Source organism: Balaenoptera ricei, chromosome 16 (genome assembly GCF_028023285.1).
Source record: "Balaenoptera ricei isolate mBalRic1 chromosome 16, mBalRic1.hap2, whole genome shotgun sequence".
Lineage (NCBI taxonomy): Eukaryota > Metazoa > Chordata > Mammalia > Artiodactyla > Balaenopteridae > Balaenoptera > Balaenoptera ricei.
In genome coordinates this window covers 416,278-434,397 of record NC_082654.1, presented here as the reverse complement: position 1 = coordinate 434,397, position 18,120 = coordinate 416,278, and the positions used below count along the sequence as shown (strand labels likewise).

Genomic DNA, 18,120 nt, shown 5'->3' with positions numbered 1-18,120 from the left:
AAAGGCAGAGCCACAGGTCCCTCCCCGCGCGTTGGGCCATTCGGGTCTTCTGTCGCTTTGTCGCTTTTCCTTTTTTGCCGAGTTGTCTGCTCCGTACTCTGAGGTGTAGACGGCGCCGTACCCCTCCCTTTGCAGAGAAAGCAAGCCCAGCAACGGAAGGGAGCTGCCATCCGCTCTCCAAGTGACAGAGCTCCCTGGGTGGAGGGGCTTTCCCGGGGCAGGGACCCCGCCTGCTGCAGGGTGTAGGGTCAGGCAGGCCCACGACAGGGAGGGGGGAGTGATGCGGGCCACGCTCGGGGAAGGGAGAGACTGTCCCTAGCGGGAAGGAAGGGGCTCCCCCTTCCTTTTCAAGGCTTCCTGTCCCCGGAATCTTCCTATCATGACAAGTTTTCTTCTCTGAGTCGCCGTAATTCCCAGCGGGTGGTTGGTGACTTTCCCTGTTGCTCCTCCCATGGGGCAAGCAGGTCCTTCTCGCCTCACACCTGTGTCAGCGTGGGCGCCGGTGCCCCGATCCCGGTGTTGGCACCGCCTATGATCCTGGGGTCCCCGCTCTGTGCTCAGATGGCAGCAGAGCAGGTGGGATCCTGCCTCATGGGCCGTGGTCCACAGGGGGACGGACTTGATGCGAGTAGGGTTCGCAGGATCACCACTAGGGGGGCTTCCAAGACAGGAATTAGAGGTGGAAAGATCTCGAGGGCCAAAGACGCTGGTGTTGGCCAGTGTGTAGTGGACAGTGTCATCTGACAGCCGATGAGAAGTTTGTTTGCTGAGTTATTTTCAGACTAAAAGAGATGGATGGATGGATGAAGGTAGACAGAAACAGAAAGATACAGATACGGATACAAAGAAAAGTAGGAAGAAGGGAGGGAGGGAGGAAAAATAAATGTGGGTGGCGGATGGAGAGGAGGTGGACAGATGGATGGATGGATGCATGTGTGGGAGGGTAGACGGGTACCAGTGTCCCTGCAGGGGACAACAGGGTGTGGAGGGCAGGAGCAGATACCCTGGTGCAGAGCCAGGTTTCACCCTCGGGGCTGTGACTTGCTGGGGGCCTCACTGCTGCGGCCTGGCCTGCAGGTCGGGGCTCGTAGGGTCTGCCTTTCCTTCCACCCCCAGCACCCAGCAGGGCTCCCAAACCAAGGCGTCTGCCTGAGTCTGTGCAGCAGCTTGACCTACGTTTGGCCCCTTCAGGAAGCCCTGGGTGCTGGCTCTGCGGGGACCCAGGTGGAGGCCCTGGGTGCGGAGGGCGAGGTCAGCGTGTGAGGTGGGGACCAGGGCGGGGGTGCCAGTGTCTCCCGTGAGAGGAGGCCCGGCCTCATGCACAGGGAGAGCGGACAGGCTCCGGGCCGTCAGGGTGGGCACCAGCCGCGTTCACAGGGCCCCGAGCGGGCAGCTGGACACCCTCCTCAGCAGGCTGGCGTTGTCTGTAGGTGACGAGGTTGTGGGCCTGAGAGCTCAGGGGCTTCAGTGGAAAATGATAGAATAAAAGACTGCAGAGGTCAGCGGAAGGCAAGATACATCCCCCAAAGTACGTAGCTTTCCTTTGTGTTGGTAGTTACCAGTTCAAGAGGAAATGGAAAAAGTCCCACTTATAACAGCCATGACCACAGAAAGCCCGGGAGTGAACATGGTAGGAAGAGTTGAAAGTGCACAGCAAACCACTTTTCTAAAGATGAAAAAACAAGGCACGAGAAAATGAGGACACGGACCCTGTCCCTACACGAAATATTTTTTCCAGCTTTACTGCAACAAAGCTGACATTTAATGTTGTGTAAGTTCAAGGCCTACGGCCTAATGATTCGATATACTTAACATACTTCAAAACTATTTCCCCGTAGGGTTAGTTAACACCTAACACCTCCGCCACTAATTACCGTTTCTTTTTGGTGGTGAGAACATTTAAGGTCTACTCTCTTAGGAACTCTGAAGTATACAGCACAGTATTGTTGACTGTAGCCACCATGCTGTGCATTAGACGCCAAGAACCTGTTCATCTTATAACTGGAAGTTTGTGCCCTTCGACCAGTGTCTCCTCATTCCCCGCCGCCCACAGGCCCCTGGCAACCTCCATTCTACTCTCTGTTTCTATGAGTTCAGTTTTTTAGATTCTACATGTGAGATCATACAGTATGTCTTTCTCTGTCTGACTTGTTTCACTTAGCATAATGCCCTCAACGACCATCCTTCTTTCCTGTGGCAGAATAATATTCCATTGTGTATATAGACCACATTTTCTTTATCCATTCACCCAAAGACACTTAGATTGTTTCCATGTCTTGGCTTTTGTGAATAATGCTGCAGTGAACATGGGGGTGCAGATAGCTCTTCGAGAGCCTGATTTCATTTCCTTTCGATATACACACAGAAGTGGGATTGCTGGATCATATGGAGGTTCTATTTTTAATTTTTTGAGGAACCTCCACGTTGTTTTCCACAGTGACTGCAACAATTTACATTCCCATCAACAGTGCACAAGGGTCCCCTTTTCTCCACATTCTCACCAACACTTGTTATCTCTTGTCTTTTTGATAACAACCATTCTAACAGGTGTGAGATGATATCTCATTTTGATTTTGATTTGCATCTCCCTGATGATTAGTGATGTTGAGCATCTTTTCATGTACCAGTTAGTTATTTGTATGTCTTCCTGGGAAAATGTCTATTCAGTTCCTCTGCCCATTTTTTTTAAATAGCATCTTTTTTAAAAAAATTATTTATTTATTTATTTATTTATTTATTTATTTATTTGGCTGTGCCGGGTCTTAGTTGCGGCATGCAGGATCTTTAGTTGCAGCATACGGGATCTTTTAGTTGTGGCATGCTAACTCTTAGTTGCGGCACGTAGGATCTAGTTCCCTGACCATTGGGAGCATGGAGTCTTAGCCACTGGGCCACCAGGGAAATCTCTTTCTGCCCATTTTTTAATCAGATTATTTTGTTGCTCTTGAGTTGTGTGAGTTCTTTATCTACTTCGGATATCAACCCCCTATGAGGTAAATGGTTTGCAAATATTTTCTCCCATAGGTTGCCTTTTCATGTTGTTAATTGTTTCTTTTGCTATGCAGAAGCTTTTTAGTTTGATGTAGTTCCATTTATTTGTTTCTTCTTTTGGTGCTTGTGCTTGTGGTGTTATGTCCAAAAAAATCATTGCCAAGACCAATGTCAGGGAGCTTTCCATGTTTTCTTCTATGATTTCTGTGGTTTTCAGGTCTTATGTTTAATTCTTTAATCCATTATGAGTTAGTTTTTGTGTGCGGTGTAAGATACAGGTCCAGTTTCATTCTTTTGCATGTGGCTGTCCAGTTTTCCCAATATCACTTATTGTAGAGACTGCCCTTTCCCAGTAAGGGTTCTTTGCTCCCTTGTCAAATACTAGTTGACTGTATTTGCGTGGTTTTATTTCTGGGCTCTCTATTCTGTTCCATGTGATGGTTTTTATGCCAATACCATACTGGTTTGATTACTAGAGCTGTGTAATACACACACCAGGAAGTGTGATGCCTCCATCTTTGTTCTTTCTCAGGATTGCTTTGGCTATTTGCAGTCTTTTGTGGTTCCATGCAAACTTTTGGGGATTTTTTTTTCTATTTCTATGAAAATGCCATAGGAATATTGATAGAAATTGCATTCAGTCTATAGATGGCTTTGGATAGATGGACATTTTAACAATATTAATTCTTCTGATCCATGAACACAGGATATCATTCCATTTATTTGGGTCTTCAACTTCTTTCATCAAAGTCTTATTCTTTGCAATGTACAGATTTTTCACCTGCTTGGTTATATTTATTCCTAAATATTTTATTGTTTTTTCTAAATATTCTATTGTTTTTGATGCTATTGTGAGTGTGATTATTTTCTTTATTTCTTTTTTAGATATTTCATTGTTAGTGTATAGAGATGTAACTGATTTATGCATGCTGATTTTGTATCCTGAAATTTTACTGAATTCGTTGTTACTAAAAGATTTTTGGTGGCATCTAAGATTTTCTATATATAAGATCATATCATGTGCAAATAGAGACAATTTTATTTCTTCCCTTCTAGTTTGGTTGCCTTTTATTTCTTTTTCTTGCCTAATTGCTCTGGCTAGAACTTCCAGTGTGTTGGAAAGGAATGATGAGAGTGGGCATCCTTGTCTTGTTCTGAACTTAAAGGAAAAGATTTCAACCTTTCACCATTGAGTATGATGTTAACTGTGAGCTTGTAATATGTGGCCTTTGTTATGTTGAGATCCCTTCTATACCCAGTTCATTGAGAGTTTTTACCATGAAAGGATGCTGAATTTTGCCAAATGCTTTTTTCTGCTTCTATTGAGATGATCATATGATTTTTATGTTTTATTCTATTAATATGGTGACTCACATTTACTGATTTGTGTATATTGACCCATTTTTGCATCTTAGGGACAAATCCCCCTTGACCATGGTATATGATCCTTTTAATGTACTTTTGAATTTAGTTTGCTAATATTTTGTTGAGGATTTTTATATCTATATTCATCAGGGATATTGGTCTATAGTTTTCTTGCACTGTTCTTATCTGGCTTTGTTGTCAGGGTAATGCTGGCCTCATAAAATGAGTTTGGGAGTGTTCCCTCTTCTTCAATTTTTTGGAAGAATTTGAGAAGGATTGGTATTAATTCTTTAAATACATGTTATTAGAATTCACCAGTGAAATCATCTAGTCCTGGGCTTTTCTTTGTTGGGAGGTTTTTGATTACTGATTCGATCTCCTTACTAGTAATAGTTTGTTCAGATTATTTCTTCGTGATTCAGTCTTGGTAGGTTGTAGGTTTCTAGGAATTCATCCATTTTCTTCTAGGCTATCCAATTTGTTGGCATATAAATAGTGGTCTCTTATGATCCTTTGTGTTTCTGTGGTATCAGGTGTAATGTCTCGTCCCTCATTCCTGATTTTATTTATTTGAATCCTCTCTTTTTTTCCCTAGTTAGGCTAGCTAAAGGGCCCACAACCAGGACAGAGGTTTGTCTGCCTCTCACCTGACACACAGCTGGGCAAGACTCCTGCCAGGTCCCTTGGTATATGTTGCTGGATCCCACAGCTCCCACAAAGGAAATTTTGTCCACAGATGGATGCCAAATTGTTGTTGAGGGGGATACAGTCTAGGGACAGCCATCTTGCTGACATCCAAGTATTTCATCTTGTATGATGTTGGTCCTTCCCAAATTCTGCAACGTCAGTGCTGTTACAATAAAATTCCAATGTTTTGGGGTTTTTTTTTTAAATGGGAATGGGGGAATATATTTTTTTAAACCTGAAAAATGTGAAAATAATCAAACATTTTTGGGGAAAAAATGGAGGGCAATTTGTCCACCAGGTATGAAAATGCACTCTGGGGAATTCCCTGGCAATCCAGTGGTTAGGACTTGGCGCTTTCACTTCGATCCCAAGTTGGGGAACTAAGATCCCACAAGCCACATGGCTGAGCAGAAAAAAAAAAGAAAGAAAGAAAGAAAGAAAATGCACTCTGAAGCTACCATAATTAAAATAGCACAGTAGCATAGTCTGGACAGAGGGAGAGACACAGAGTGAGAGGAGGGGAGGCCAGCCAGAGCCTGGAGCCCTGGAGAGCTGAGGGCAGCAGGACGAGGGTTCAGGGCAGACAGAGGGTGGGCTCTTCTTTAACAGTGTGGGAGGTGGAGGTGGCTCTCCATCAGGAAGGAGACAAAACTGGATCCCTGCAGCGCGCCAGCTCAAAGATACAACCCACAGGGATTAGAGCTAGATGCTTTAAAATTATAAAAGTATTGGAAAAAGCAGAAGTAAGCTGTTTTTATTGTCTTGGGCTAGGGAAGGTCCTCTTAAGAAGCCAATAAAAAAATGATCCATTTTCACAAATTAAACATTAGAATTTTTGAATGTCAAAAGACACATGAAGAAGTTGAAACATAAGTGACAGAACATACGTGTGACACACAGACCAGGGATCAGCCCCTTCATGTGCCACGGGTGCACTCAAAACAGGCAACAGCTCGGCAGACAAATTAGCAAAGTCCATGAATGGGCAGAAAGAGGAAAATTTAAAACAGCGAATAGAGATGAACAGATGCTTGGTCTCGTTCACGGTCACAGAAATGCAGGTTAGCACGAGACACTGAGCTTGGGGAAGCTGCAGAGGCCGCGAGCTGGAAGGGGGAGGGGTTTGACGACCCCCCCCCCCCACGCGCACAGACACACACACAGACACACACGCACATGGCTGGGCCGGTCACTCACGAGTGGAGCTCCTCAGCAGCTCCAAAAACTGCAGACGGAACGGACGTCGCCCAGGTTGGTCCCCCACTCGCGGGGCCTGAGCCTTCCTGGACATACTGTGGGTGCACAAAGACGTCCCCATGAGGACGGCCACTGCAGCGCTGGTCACAACAGCAAAACGCAGGAACTGCCCTGAGTGGCGAGGGGTGGACCCCCACGTGCCCAGCTCCTGAGAGAGACGCTGGCAGGGAGGTGGGTCAGGAGGGCACGTCTCAGCCAGGCGGCCAGTGGAAACCAGACAGCCCGAGAACAGCAGCAAGAGCCGGTGGTCCCAGACCTCCCCACAGACCGGGAAGGTGGGGTCTGAGGGTCATGTGAGGAGGCCAGGCAAGACATCCCTGACAGGTCACGAGGCTGCCCAGGGAGAGGGCCAGGACCCCACCACTCAGCCATGCTGAGTCTGGCCCTGGCTAGGAGTTGACCCCGGACCAGCGTGGGCCCAGGGCTGGAGGTGGGGGACTCACTGGTTGGGGTGGGGGGAGCACTGGGGCAGGGAGGTGGGGAGAGCCGGCCTCTGGGGGCCCGGCCTCTACTCCTGAGCTGTGTGACCCACCTCTCTGGAGCCACACGGCCCAGGGCCCTCACAGCTCCTCCTGGCCCGGCTGTGTGGCCCCGGGCAGGTTCCTGAACCTCTCTGGTATCAGCGTCCTGGCAGTGAAGCGGGGATGATGAGGCCCCACGTGCGCGGTCCTGGGACGAGGCGAGAAGGCCAGGTGGTGCTGGAGGACACCTGGCCACGGGGATCGGCAGGACCCGGGGGCCGAGGCCTTCCCTGTGAGCCTGTCCCAGCGGGCATGGGGAGAAGAGCCCCACGCACACAAGGGAAAACCCTGACTTCCAGACTGCAAGAAACCTGCCTTTCCTCCTCCTCAAATCGGTTTTTGAAGCATACACCTGAAAAAGAAAAGGCTGGCCCTTTGAAGACAGGGCAGGCGCCAGGCGAGGGCCTGTGCCGGGGAGGTGGGCTGGGGCTGGTGCGGCGGGGCCGGCACAGACCGCAGGCCCGAGAGCACGGGGGCGGCTCGGGGCCGCGGGGATCGCCGCGCTGGGGGCAGGGGAGGCGGCCCTGTAAGGAGCAGGTGCTCCTGGCCCCGAGGGGCGGCGGCCGCCTGGGGACATGCCGCCCCGGGAGGCTGCGAGGCCCTGCCCCGCGCCCAGCCGGCTCTCTGGTGCCGCCGCAGGCTCACATCTACTCCCTGGGGGCCACGCTGAAGGCAGCCCTCGACTATGTGACAGAGCCCGAGCCCCAGCCCAGGCTGAGCCGGGAGCTGGAAGCGCTGCTGGGCCAGATGCAGGCCGAGGACCCCGGGGACAGGCCCGACCTGCAGGTAAGCGCGAAGGCAGCCCCCGCTTCCCGCAGGCGCGGCCCGGAGCCCCACGCGCCCCCGGCCAGCGTGCACGCACAGCCGGCACGCACACGCGGGCCCCCACCCGCCGGTCCCCCGGGCTCCCGACTTCTTTACATTTTTGTGACGAACGGCGTGCATTATGACTGTCACGGGCAGGACAGAATCTGCTGGTTTCACGAAGCAGATTCTGCCCCGCGGGGATCACCAAGCCCAGGACGCCCCGCTTCGCGATCCCGGCGCCTAGAGCGGTGGGGGGGGGCGGCGGGGGCCGGGGGGCGGGGCTGAGCGCTGGCCCCGGTCACAGAACATCATCGCGCTGTGCGAGGAGAAGATGCAGCTCGCGTCCTCCTGCCGCCTGTGCCAGAGCCTCTCGGCCGCCGGGAGGAGGGTGCTTTCCATCGAGTCCTTCGCGGCGTTTCAAGGTAAGCGCACAGGTGGGCGAGCCGCACACGCGCCCAGGCATGTGCACGCCCTCACGCATGCACACATGGGTGTGCACAAGCATTACCACGCTCACATACACACACGTTCGCGCCGGCGTACTCACCGTGCAGGCCACCCACGCTGACATGCACGCGGATGCAGACAGGTCACATGTGCTCCCACAGCACACATGGAAACATACACGCATGTGCAAACTCGGACACACCTATTTAGACTATTAACTCACACAGCAAGCACACCCCCGTGCACACGCAGCACACGCCCACAGTTTCCCACACGCACAAACACGTCTGCACACGTGCACACACTCACCCGCTCTGACCCACAGTTGGAGGTGAGAGGCAGGTCATGTGGGAAGTGCCTGCCCTCAGGACTGGTCACCTCTGTCCTCTTCTGTGGGCGTTGGGGACACTGGGGACATGGACGCAGCACCGCCTGTCTGGTGGCCACTTACTACCCGGCCACACAAGCTGTTGCTGAAGCATCTGGATTTTCATGGCTCACAAGGCATAATCTCGGGTGGCACTTTGAACAAATGCCAGCGTCTGCTCTGCGCTGTGCTCGCAGCAGGGAGCCTGGAGGGTCCTGAGGGGAGGTGTGGAGCCTCTGGGGGCGGCAGGGCCCCTCCCCCAGCCAAGCGAGCGGCATTTCCCACCAAGTTGGCATTTGTGACACTGCAGCACCAGGCCCGCTGGCGGCTCTAACATCAGGGAGGCCGTTAACACTGAGAGAGGCTCCGTCGAGGGGGCTGCAGGCCACGGGGAGGGGAGGGCGTGTGTCTCTAGAGGGGTTCACACAGACACGTGTGTGTGGAAGATTGTACGTCAGGACGAGCTGGGGCTGCTGCCAGATTTAATTTATTCCTTTGGGGAGCATCACTTGTGTAATTGTAATAGCAAAACGATGTGCTCTTTGGATGAGCTAATTAGGCCTTAGGAAACCCTTCGGGAAGCTCATCCTGGGCTGGGCGGCGGGGGCACGGGGAGCCTTCGGAGACTCGTTACTTAGCCAAGATGGTGTGATTAAGGAAGCAGATGAGGACGTTTCTGGGCCAGTCCTGAGGGAAGGGCTGGGGGGCCTGGGAGGCCCCGTGCTCTCTGTGATGGGTGGGGTCCAGGGGTCCTGCAGGAGTGGGTGCCTTGGTGGCCGTGAGCGCGGGGATTGCAGCGGGAGGCCCATCCTGGCCGTGGCCCTCGGCTGTAATCACGTCTTGCTTTTGCGCAGATGTCAGTGAGATCACCTGGAGGGAGAGACTGGCTGCAAAAAGCGTGGGGCCCAAGAGGCAGGCAGGGGACCGCTCCGCGGACCCAGCGGCCCTGCCTGCCCTGGAGAGCCGGCCCCCGAGCCCTGCCGGAGAAGGCCTGGAGCACCCGGGGACCCCGCCCTCCAAGGCTCTGCTGTCAGCCCCTGTGAAAAACGGAGAAAGCCCGGGCCAGGAGGGGCTGGTTCCCGAGAGGCTGGCCTGCCTCCTCCTGGACGCCCAGCGGCCCCTGGGGGACCCGGACAGAGGCTTCCTGGAGAGGAGCTGCCTGAGGAAGGTGCAGACGCTGCCCCGGCTGCCGCCCTGCGGCCCCGAGGCCGGCGCCCTCTGCCTGTCGCTGACCAGCACGAAAACCCAGCCGCCGGCCCCAGAATTCTTCCCTCCAGACCCCAGGAAGCCCTTTCCGGAGGGGAAAAATGGCCTTACCAGCTTCCAGGCACAGCCCGAATCCAGTCTGTGGCCGGAGCGAGACGCCGAGCTCCGGCGCGGCGGGGACAGGGGGGCGCGTGGCCGGGGCCCCGCGGAGGAAAGCCCCCCGCCCGGTTCCAAGGGCCCTCGCGATGCCGGCAGAGACCCAGGGGCTCCCGAGCCTGATGACGGGACTGCGGACAGAGCCGGGGAGCCGGGCGGAGCAGCCCTGGAGCAGGTGGGTGACCGTGTCCCGCGGGGCCCGGGAGGGACCTGCGTGCACACGCACCCGCATGCACATGCACCCACGCACGCGCGCCCTCCGCAGGCTTGGGTTCTTGAGTAAGAAGTAAGTCGCTCCCCTAAGGTGGGTCCCTGTGAGCGTCTTGGGACGAAGTCCCCTGGTGTTGGGTGGCCCCAACACACGTGCGTCTGTGGGGCAGTGCCGACTCCACCAGCTTCATTCCCACCATGCTTTGCTGACCCAGAGGTCAAAGGGGAGGGCAGACTCTGAGTTACATTTTTATTCATATCCTGATAAGCAAGCACCTGAGGGTAATTTACTTGAAAAATATGGTTACTTTAAAATGAAAGTCCATCCTGGAGACCCCAGCGCGCTGACACGTGCTCGATGCCCACGTGCTGTCCGCTCAGCCCACACCATCTCCACTGGCCTCCCCATGTCCACCCACACGACCACACTCGTGTACACAGAGCGCCCAGGCACCGAGGTGAAAACCTCAGGCCTGAGCCCAGGGCTCTGCTCGCCTTCAAATGCCCACCAGCCTCACAGACAGCCCACCTCCCGGATGGGTAAACTGAGGCTTGGGGCCGCCATGAGGAGGGTGGGCGGTCGCTGAAGGGCACAGCTGATTGGGAGCCCAGCCATGGTCTTAACCACCAGGCTTCCCTGCCCCAAAGGCTCAAGGGATCAGGGCCCACCAGACCTCGGCCCCCACACAGGTCACAACCCGTCAGGTGTCAGGGCTGGTCCAGAGTCAGGGACCCAGATCTCCTCTGGAGAGCATGTCCTGGGTGCAAAGCTGGCTGCTCCAACCCCACATGTAGCAGGAGGCTTGGGGGGCCCTGTGCCCCAGAACCTGGGCCGCTGGCCAGGCACAGGCTGGATGAGGCAGGGAGGGAAGTCTCAGGACCGAGACAGCTACACCCTGGGCGCGGAGGGGGGTCCAGGAGGGGTGAAGACACTGCCTCTGGAACCTTCCTCTGAACAAGCACTTCTGTGTCCAAGCGGGCGGTTGTACTCCCAGCTCTTCCCGTGGCCGCAAAGCAGAGAACTCCCTTCCAGCTGAACTCATTCTTCTGACTCTGGGACTTTAATGGCGGGGGCGGGGGTGGTGCGGTGCGAGGGAAGGGGGACCCATAACATAAAATTTACCATCTTAACCATTTCAAGTGTACAGGACAGTGGCATTAGGTACATTCACACTGTTGTGCAACCATGACCATTATCCATTCCTGGAACTTTCTCAACATCCCAGACTGAAACTATGTCCCCATTAAACACCCCATCCCCTCCCCCCGGCCCTGATAACCTCTAATCTACTTTCTGTCTCTATGGGTGTGACTACCCTTAGTCTTTGATATAAGAGGAGTCATACAGTGTTTGTCCCTTTGTGACTAGCTTATCTCACTGACCAGAGTGTCCTCAGGCTTCATCTATGTTGTAGCTGTGTCAGAATTCCCTTCCTTTTTAAGGCTGAATAACATCCATCGTATGGATGGACCACGTAATGCTTATCCATCCATCCACCGATGGCACTTGGGTTGCTTCCACGTGTTAGCGCTCGTGAATCATGCTGCTGTGAACATGGGTGTGCAAATGCGTCTTCAAGACCCTGCTTTTAAGTGGAATTGCTGGGTCAGGTGGTAATCCTGCGTCTGATTCTTTGAGGAGCCTCTGTGCTGTTTTCCACGTCGTTGCACCGTTTTACGCTCCCACCGGCCGTGCACAGGTGCTGGATTCTCCGCGTGCACCCCCAGCGCCTGCAGTGCTGACGTGGGGACTCTCCCAGCCCGTCCTGCCATGAGTGCGCGGCGTGGGGCAGACCCCGCGTGTCTGAGGTGGTCCTTGCCCTGTCGCCTTCCTCCGTGCATCCCTCTGAGGTGCCCACACACTGAATGTGGCTCCTCCCCCCGCCCCCCCAGGGCGTCTCCCTGCAGGACCTCCTGTCTAAGCTGGGCCGGCCCTTCAAGGAGTACGAGCTCTGGGCTCTGTCCCACGCCTGCCTCAGCACCCTGCGGACGCACGGCCAGCACCCAGGTGACGCCCTCCCATGGGTCCTCGTCCAGCCCGCCGACCCCCAGCATGTCCGGGCCAGGACCCAGGGCCACACGGGGCCTCTGTCGCCTGTGCAGGCTGTGTGGACAGCCTGGGGCCGGGTGGCAGTGTCCACCCTGTGAGCCGGGGGCGGCCTAGGGGTATCCACTCTGGTCTCAGGACCAAGGGGGTCAGAGGGCAGCTTAAAACGTGGGCCTCCTCCTGCTGAGGAGGGGCAGGAGCTGTGCGGGGGCCCTGGCCCACACCCTCTCAGCAGGGGCGACGCTGTCCCCAAGGAGACGAAGATTGGCTGGGGCGGGGGGGGGGGGGGGGGCGGTCCTCGGACGTTAGACTGGTTTGTGGCCCCTGAAGCTCAGCCCTACCAGGAAGAGTGACTGGTCTCCAGCCCCACGGTGGTTCTACCAGGGCAGGGGCGCTGCTCTCTGGCCTCCCTCGGGTCCTGTGAGCCTCAGGCCTGTGGGTACAAACGCTGGCACCCAGCCTCCCCCGGGACCCCTCCCAGGGCCGCGCTCGGCGGGTGGGTCACGTCCCTCTGTCCCCCTCCTCTTCCCGCAGCTCCTGTGCCCCAGGCAGCTGGGAGGCTGGTCCGGGGGTGGCGGGGCTGGCTGAAATGGCCCTTCCGTGGCCTGTCGCCCAGGCATCTGGGAAAGGGAGCCAGCAATTGGCCCCTGTGCTGTGTCCAGCAAGGGCCCCGGCGTCCCCGCACTCCCTGGGTGGCTTGGGAGCCCGTGGGGTGGCTGAGAGAGGGGGCTGCCCCACGACCGTGGCTCTGCCGGCCCTGAGGGGGACCAGGTCCCCCAGTGAGTCTACAGCTGCCCTGACCCTCGCCTTCCCTTGCAGCCTACCTGTGTCTGGACTCCGTGCTGGTGGCCGAGGATGGAGCTGTGCTTTTCGGGCCACCTCCTGCCAGCGGTGCGTAAGTGGGCCCCCCCGGGGGCTGCGCTCTGGTTCCAACAGCCAAGGCTGAAGGAAAGCTCAGTGGGTTTGGGGTTTTCTCTCTCAGGTGCTTACAACTCGTTCTTTCTGGCTCCCGAGGTCGCAGAGCAAAAGCTGATGACTGAAAAGGTACCTGGGCCCTCCCCACCCCTTCCCGTGGCCCCCTACCCCCCTCCGTGGTGCCCACGCCCTCCGTCCAGAGAGCGTGAGAGGGGGAGGGGGTGGGGAGAGGATGGGCCCAGCATCAGGACTCAGCGGAGTCAAGGCAACCCCCCCCAACGCAGCCCCTGCGTCCAGAGCCCGGCTCTGCAGGGGCCTCCCGGAGGGTGACAGGGGTGACATCTGAGCCTGGACTTCAGCTCCAGGCAGCGCTCACAAGACCCCACGGCTGAACTTTCAGGGATGTGTGCCAGATGCTTGTCAAACACAGCTTCAATTGTACAGACTTAAAATCAGGTAAATTATATTCAGAACCAAGGTAGAACTTCTGCTTTCGGGGACGTGGGGGAGACGTAAGTTCCCTGCCCCCAAACAAAGCACGCCGTTCTGAAAGCTGGCGTGTGAGGACAGGAAGGCCAGGGCCCTGGGCCCGGGGAGCAACGGTCCTAAGAGTCCCGGGTGTCCTTCCTGCCTCACACGTGAAGGATGAGGAAGCACATCTGGGAAACACCAGCGGACACAGCAGAAGCCCAGTGGAAGCCCGCATGCTGGAGCCGGAGCACCAGGACAAAGGGAGGGCGGCCCACCCAGGCCAGGTGCTGTCGGAAAAGGCTGAGCATCCAGCCTGTGACGAGGACCCCTGCCCATCAGTGAGACGTGCCCCTCCCGGGGTGGGAGTGTCAGTCAGAGGAGGCCTCAGGAAGAGTTGGGACTTTCACCATCACCCAGCAGTGACAAGGCAACCTCCCCTCAAAAAAAACAAAATCACTAAAAATGAAATACTTAGATGTAAGTCTAACAAAGCATGTACAGGACTCGTATGCTGAAAACTAAAAAAGAGGTAAAGTCTCAACTCAGTAATCTAAGCACCCACCTCAAGAACCAAGAAAAAGAAGAGTGAAATAGACCCAAAGCAGAAAGAAGGAAGCAGTGAAGCTGAGAGCAGGACTCAATGAAATGAAAACAGAAAAACAGTAGAGAAAACCAATGAAATGAAGGGCTGGTTCTTGGAAGAGACCAGTAATATTAACAAACTTCTAGCAAAACTGACAAAGCAAAAAGAAGGAAGACACCAATTACCAGTGTCAGGAATGACTCAGGGGACATCCCTGCGGACCCTGCAGACATCAAAAGGATAATGGAAAACCACAAACAACTCCCTGCACACAATTCAATGACTTAGATGAAATGGGCCAAATCTTCAAAAAACATAGACTACAACTCACCCAAGATGAAACAGACCTTTGAATAGCTCCATAACTGTTGAGGAGATTGAATTTGTAATTTTTAAACTCTCAAAAATAAACCTCTAGGCCAAGATGTTTTCACTGGGGTGGTATACCAAATGTTTAAAGAAGAATTAATACCAATTCTACACAGTCTTTTCCAGAAAACAGAAGTGAACACTTCCCAATCCATTTGATGAAGCCTAATATTACCCTGATACCAAAACCAGATAAAGATAGTACAAAAAATATGTATATAGGTCAATATCCCTCATGAATATAAAGGCAAAAATCCTTAACAAAATATATGCAAATAGAATTCACTAAGATATAAAAACAATTATACACCATAAACAAGTGGGGGTTATTCCAGGGACATAAGGCTGGTTCAGTATTTGAAAACCAATCAGTGTAGTCCAACATATTAACCAGCTAAAGAAGAAAAATCCCATGATCACATTAATTGATGCAGAAAAAGCATTTGACAAAATTTAACACCCATTTATTAAAAAAAAAAAAACTCAGAAAAATAGAAATAGAAGAAACTTCCTCAACTTAATAAAGATCATCTACCAAAAAAACTGTACAGTTAACATCATACTTAGTGGAAAGACTAAATGCTTTCCCCCTAAGATCAAGAACAACGCAAGGATGCCCACTCTCACCACCCTATTCAACATTGTACTGGAAGTTCTAGCCACTACAATAAGGCAAGAAAAGCAGGTAAAAAGCATAAAGGCCAGGAAGGAAGAAATAATACTGTTTGCAGACGACATAACTGTCGACATAGAAAATTCCAAGGAATTCCAAAGAATCTACCAAAAAAAGCCTCCCAGAACTTAGAATTGAGTTTTGAAAGGTCACAGGATATAAGATAAACATTCAAAAATCAATTGTATTTCTATATACTAGCAATGAACATGTGGACACCAAAATTAAAAACACAGTACATTTACAATCACTCCCCCAAAAATGAAATACTTAGATGTGAATCTAACAAAGCATGTACAGAACTTATATGCTAAAGACTACAAAAGGCTGATGAAAAAAATATATCAAAGAAAATCTTTGGAATGGAGGGCTAGGCAAAAAGCTTTTATACTTGACACCAAAAGCACTATCCATAAAGTTTTCCACAAAAGGAAAAATGGATAAATTGAACTTCATCAAAATTTAAAACTGGCCAAGTGGCATTTATTCCATGTATGGATTGCTGACTCAACAATTGAAAGTCAATGTAATACATCACATGGACTAAAGAAGAAAAATCATAACAATAGGTGCTAAGCTTTTGACAAAATTTGCACCCATTCATAATAAAAACTCTCAGCAAACTTGGAATAGAGGGAAATTTCCTCAACTTGATAAAGAATATCTACAAAAAAGCCAACAGGTAGCATAAGTAATGGTGAGAAACTAGATGCTTTCCCCCCTAAGATTGGGAAAAAGGCAAGAATGTCCCCTCTCATCACTCCTATTCAACGTCATATTGGAAGTCCTAGCTAATGCAGTAAGACAAGAAAAGAAAAGAAAATGGATGTAGATTGAGAAGGAAGAAATAAGACTGTCTTTGTTCACAGGTGACATGATTGTCTAAGTAGGAAATCCCAAAGAATCAACAAATCTCCTGGAACTAATAAGCAGTTGTAGCAAGACTGTAGATAGAAGATTAAAATACAAATGTCAATTGCTTTCCTGTTTACCAGCAATGAACAATTGGAATGTGAAATTAAAAATACAATACCAGGGCTTCCCTGGTGGCGCAGTGGTTAAGAATCCGCCTGCCAGTGCAGGGATATGGGTTCGAGCCCTGGTCCGGGAAGATCCCCCATGCCGTGGAGCAACTAAGCCCGTGTGCCACAACTACTGAGCCCGCATGCTATAACTACTGAAGCCCACGCACCTAGAGCCTGTGCTCTGCAACAAGAGAAGCCACCACAATGAGAAGCCCACGCACCGCAACGAAGAGTAGCCCCCGCTCACCGCAACTAGAGAAAGCCCACGCACAGCAACGAAGACCCAATGCGGCCAAAAATAAATAAATAAATAAATTTTTAAAAATAATAATAAAAAGTAAAAAAAAAAAAAAATACAATACCAGGGACTTCCCTGCTGGTCCAGTGATAAAGAATCCGCCTTCCAACGCAGGGGACACAAGTTCGATCCCTGGTCGGGGAACTAAGATCCCACATACCCCGGGGCAACAAATCCTGCGCTCCACAACTACTAAGCTCGCATGCCTCAGCTAGAGCCTGCCTGCTGCAAACTACAGAGCCCACATGCCCTGGAGCCTGCACGCCACAACTAGAGAGAAAAAACCCACACACCACAACTAGCAAGAAGCCCATGCACAGAAATGAAAGATCCCGCATGCCACAACTAAGACCAGACACAGCCATTTTAAAAATAATTAATTAATTAATTATTTTTTAAAAATACCATTTACGTTAGCACCAAAAAAATTACTTATGTATAAAATTTAATAAAATGTGTATAAGATTCATATGAGGAAAACTGTAAAATTCTGATGAGAGAAACCGAAAAAGATCTAAATAAATGGAGAGATAGTCCATGTTCATGGATTGGAAGACTCAATATTATTAAGATGTCAGTTCTTCCCAATTTGATCTATGGATTCAATGCAATTTCAATGAAAATCCCAGCAAGTTATTTTGTTGATGTCAACAAACTGATTCTTAGGTTTTTATGTAGAGGCAAAAGACGCAGCATAGCCAACACAATATTGAAGGAGAAGAACAAAGTCAGAGGACTGACACTACCCAGTTCTAAAACTTACTGTAAGCCACAGTAATCAAGTGTGGTTTCCGCAAAAGAAAAGACAAAAAAATAAATGGAACAAAGTAGCCCAGAAATAAACCCACACAAATACAGTTAACTAGTCTTTGACAGAGGAGCAAAGGCAATCGTTGGAGAAAAGACGGTCTGCTCAACAAGTGGTGCTGTAACAACAGGACATCCACAGGCCAAAGAAAACCTTTACACAGACCTTGTTGCACTTTTCACAAAAATTAACTCAAAATGGAACATAGGCCTCAAAGTAAATTCAAAGCTATAAAACTTCTAGAAAATAACATAGGAGAAAATCTAGGCAACGAGTTTTCAGATACCACACCAAAAGCATGATCTATGAAAGAAACAATCGATGTTAGATTTCATTAAAATTAAATGCTTAATTTTAATGCTGTGCTCTGTAAAAGACACAGTTAAGAGAATGAGAAGACAAGCCACAGATGGGAGAACTATTTGCAAAACACATATCTGTTAAAGGACTTGTATCCCAAATATGCCAAAAGCTCTTAGAAGTGAAGAGTAAGAAAACAAATAACCCAATTAAAAAATGGGCAAAAGATCTGAACAGACACCTCACCAAAGAAGGTATCAGATGGCAAATAAGCACGTGAAAGGTATTCCATTTCATGTGGCATTCGGGAAATGCAAATTAAAACCATGAGCTACCACTACACACTTACTAGAAAGGCTAAAATCCAAAACACTGACAATACCAAATGCTAGCGAGGATGTGGAGCGACAGGAACCCTCATCCACTGCTGAGGGGGATGCAAGATGGTGTAGCCCTTAGGAAGACAGTTTGCTGGTTTCCTACAAAACTAAACATGCAACGACCATACAACCCAGAAGTTGCACGCATAAGACATTCTTCCTAGAGAAATGAAACTTATGTTCACACAAAGTCCTGGACACGAATGTTTATGGCAATTCTATTTGCAGTAGCTACAA

At 51.3% G+C, this 18,120-nt stretch overlaps 1 protein-coding gene across 8 annotated transcripts in view; it reads left to right on the top strand.

Annotated features, from left to right (window-relative positions):
* Positions 1-18,120, top strand: part of KNDC1 (kinase non-catalytic C-lobe domain containing 1) — a 57,427-nt gene that overhangs the window by 13,161 nt on the left and 26,146 nt on the right. For all 8 annotated transcript variants that reach the window (XM_059899732.1, XM_059899727.1, XM_059899729.1 and 5 more), the window contains exons 4-9: positions 7,461-7,607; positions 7,933-8,050; positions 9,297-9,979; positions 11,908-12,022; positions 12,881-12,952; positions 13,044-13,105. In XM_059899732.1, the coding sequence (XP_059755715.1) occupies positions 7,461-7,607; positions 7,933-8,050; positions 9,297-9,979; positions 11,908-12,022; positions 12,881-12,952; positions 13,044-13,105 (1,197 nt within the window). The remainder of the gene's footprint in view (positions 1-7,460; positions 7,608-7,932; positions 8,051-9,296; positions 9,980-11,907; positions 12,023-12,880; positions 12,953-13,043; positions 13,106-18,120) is intronic.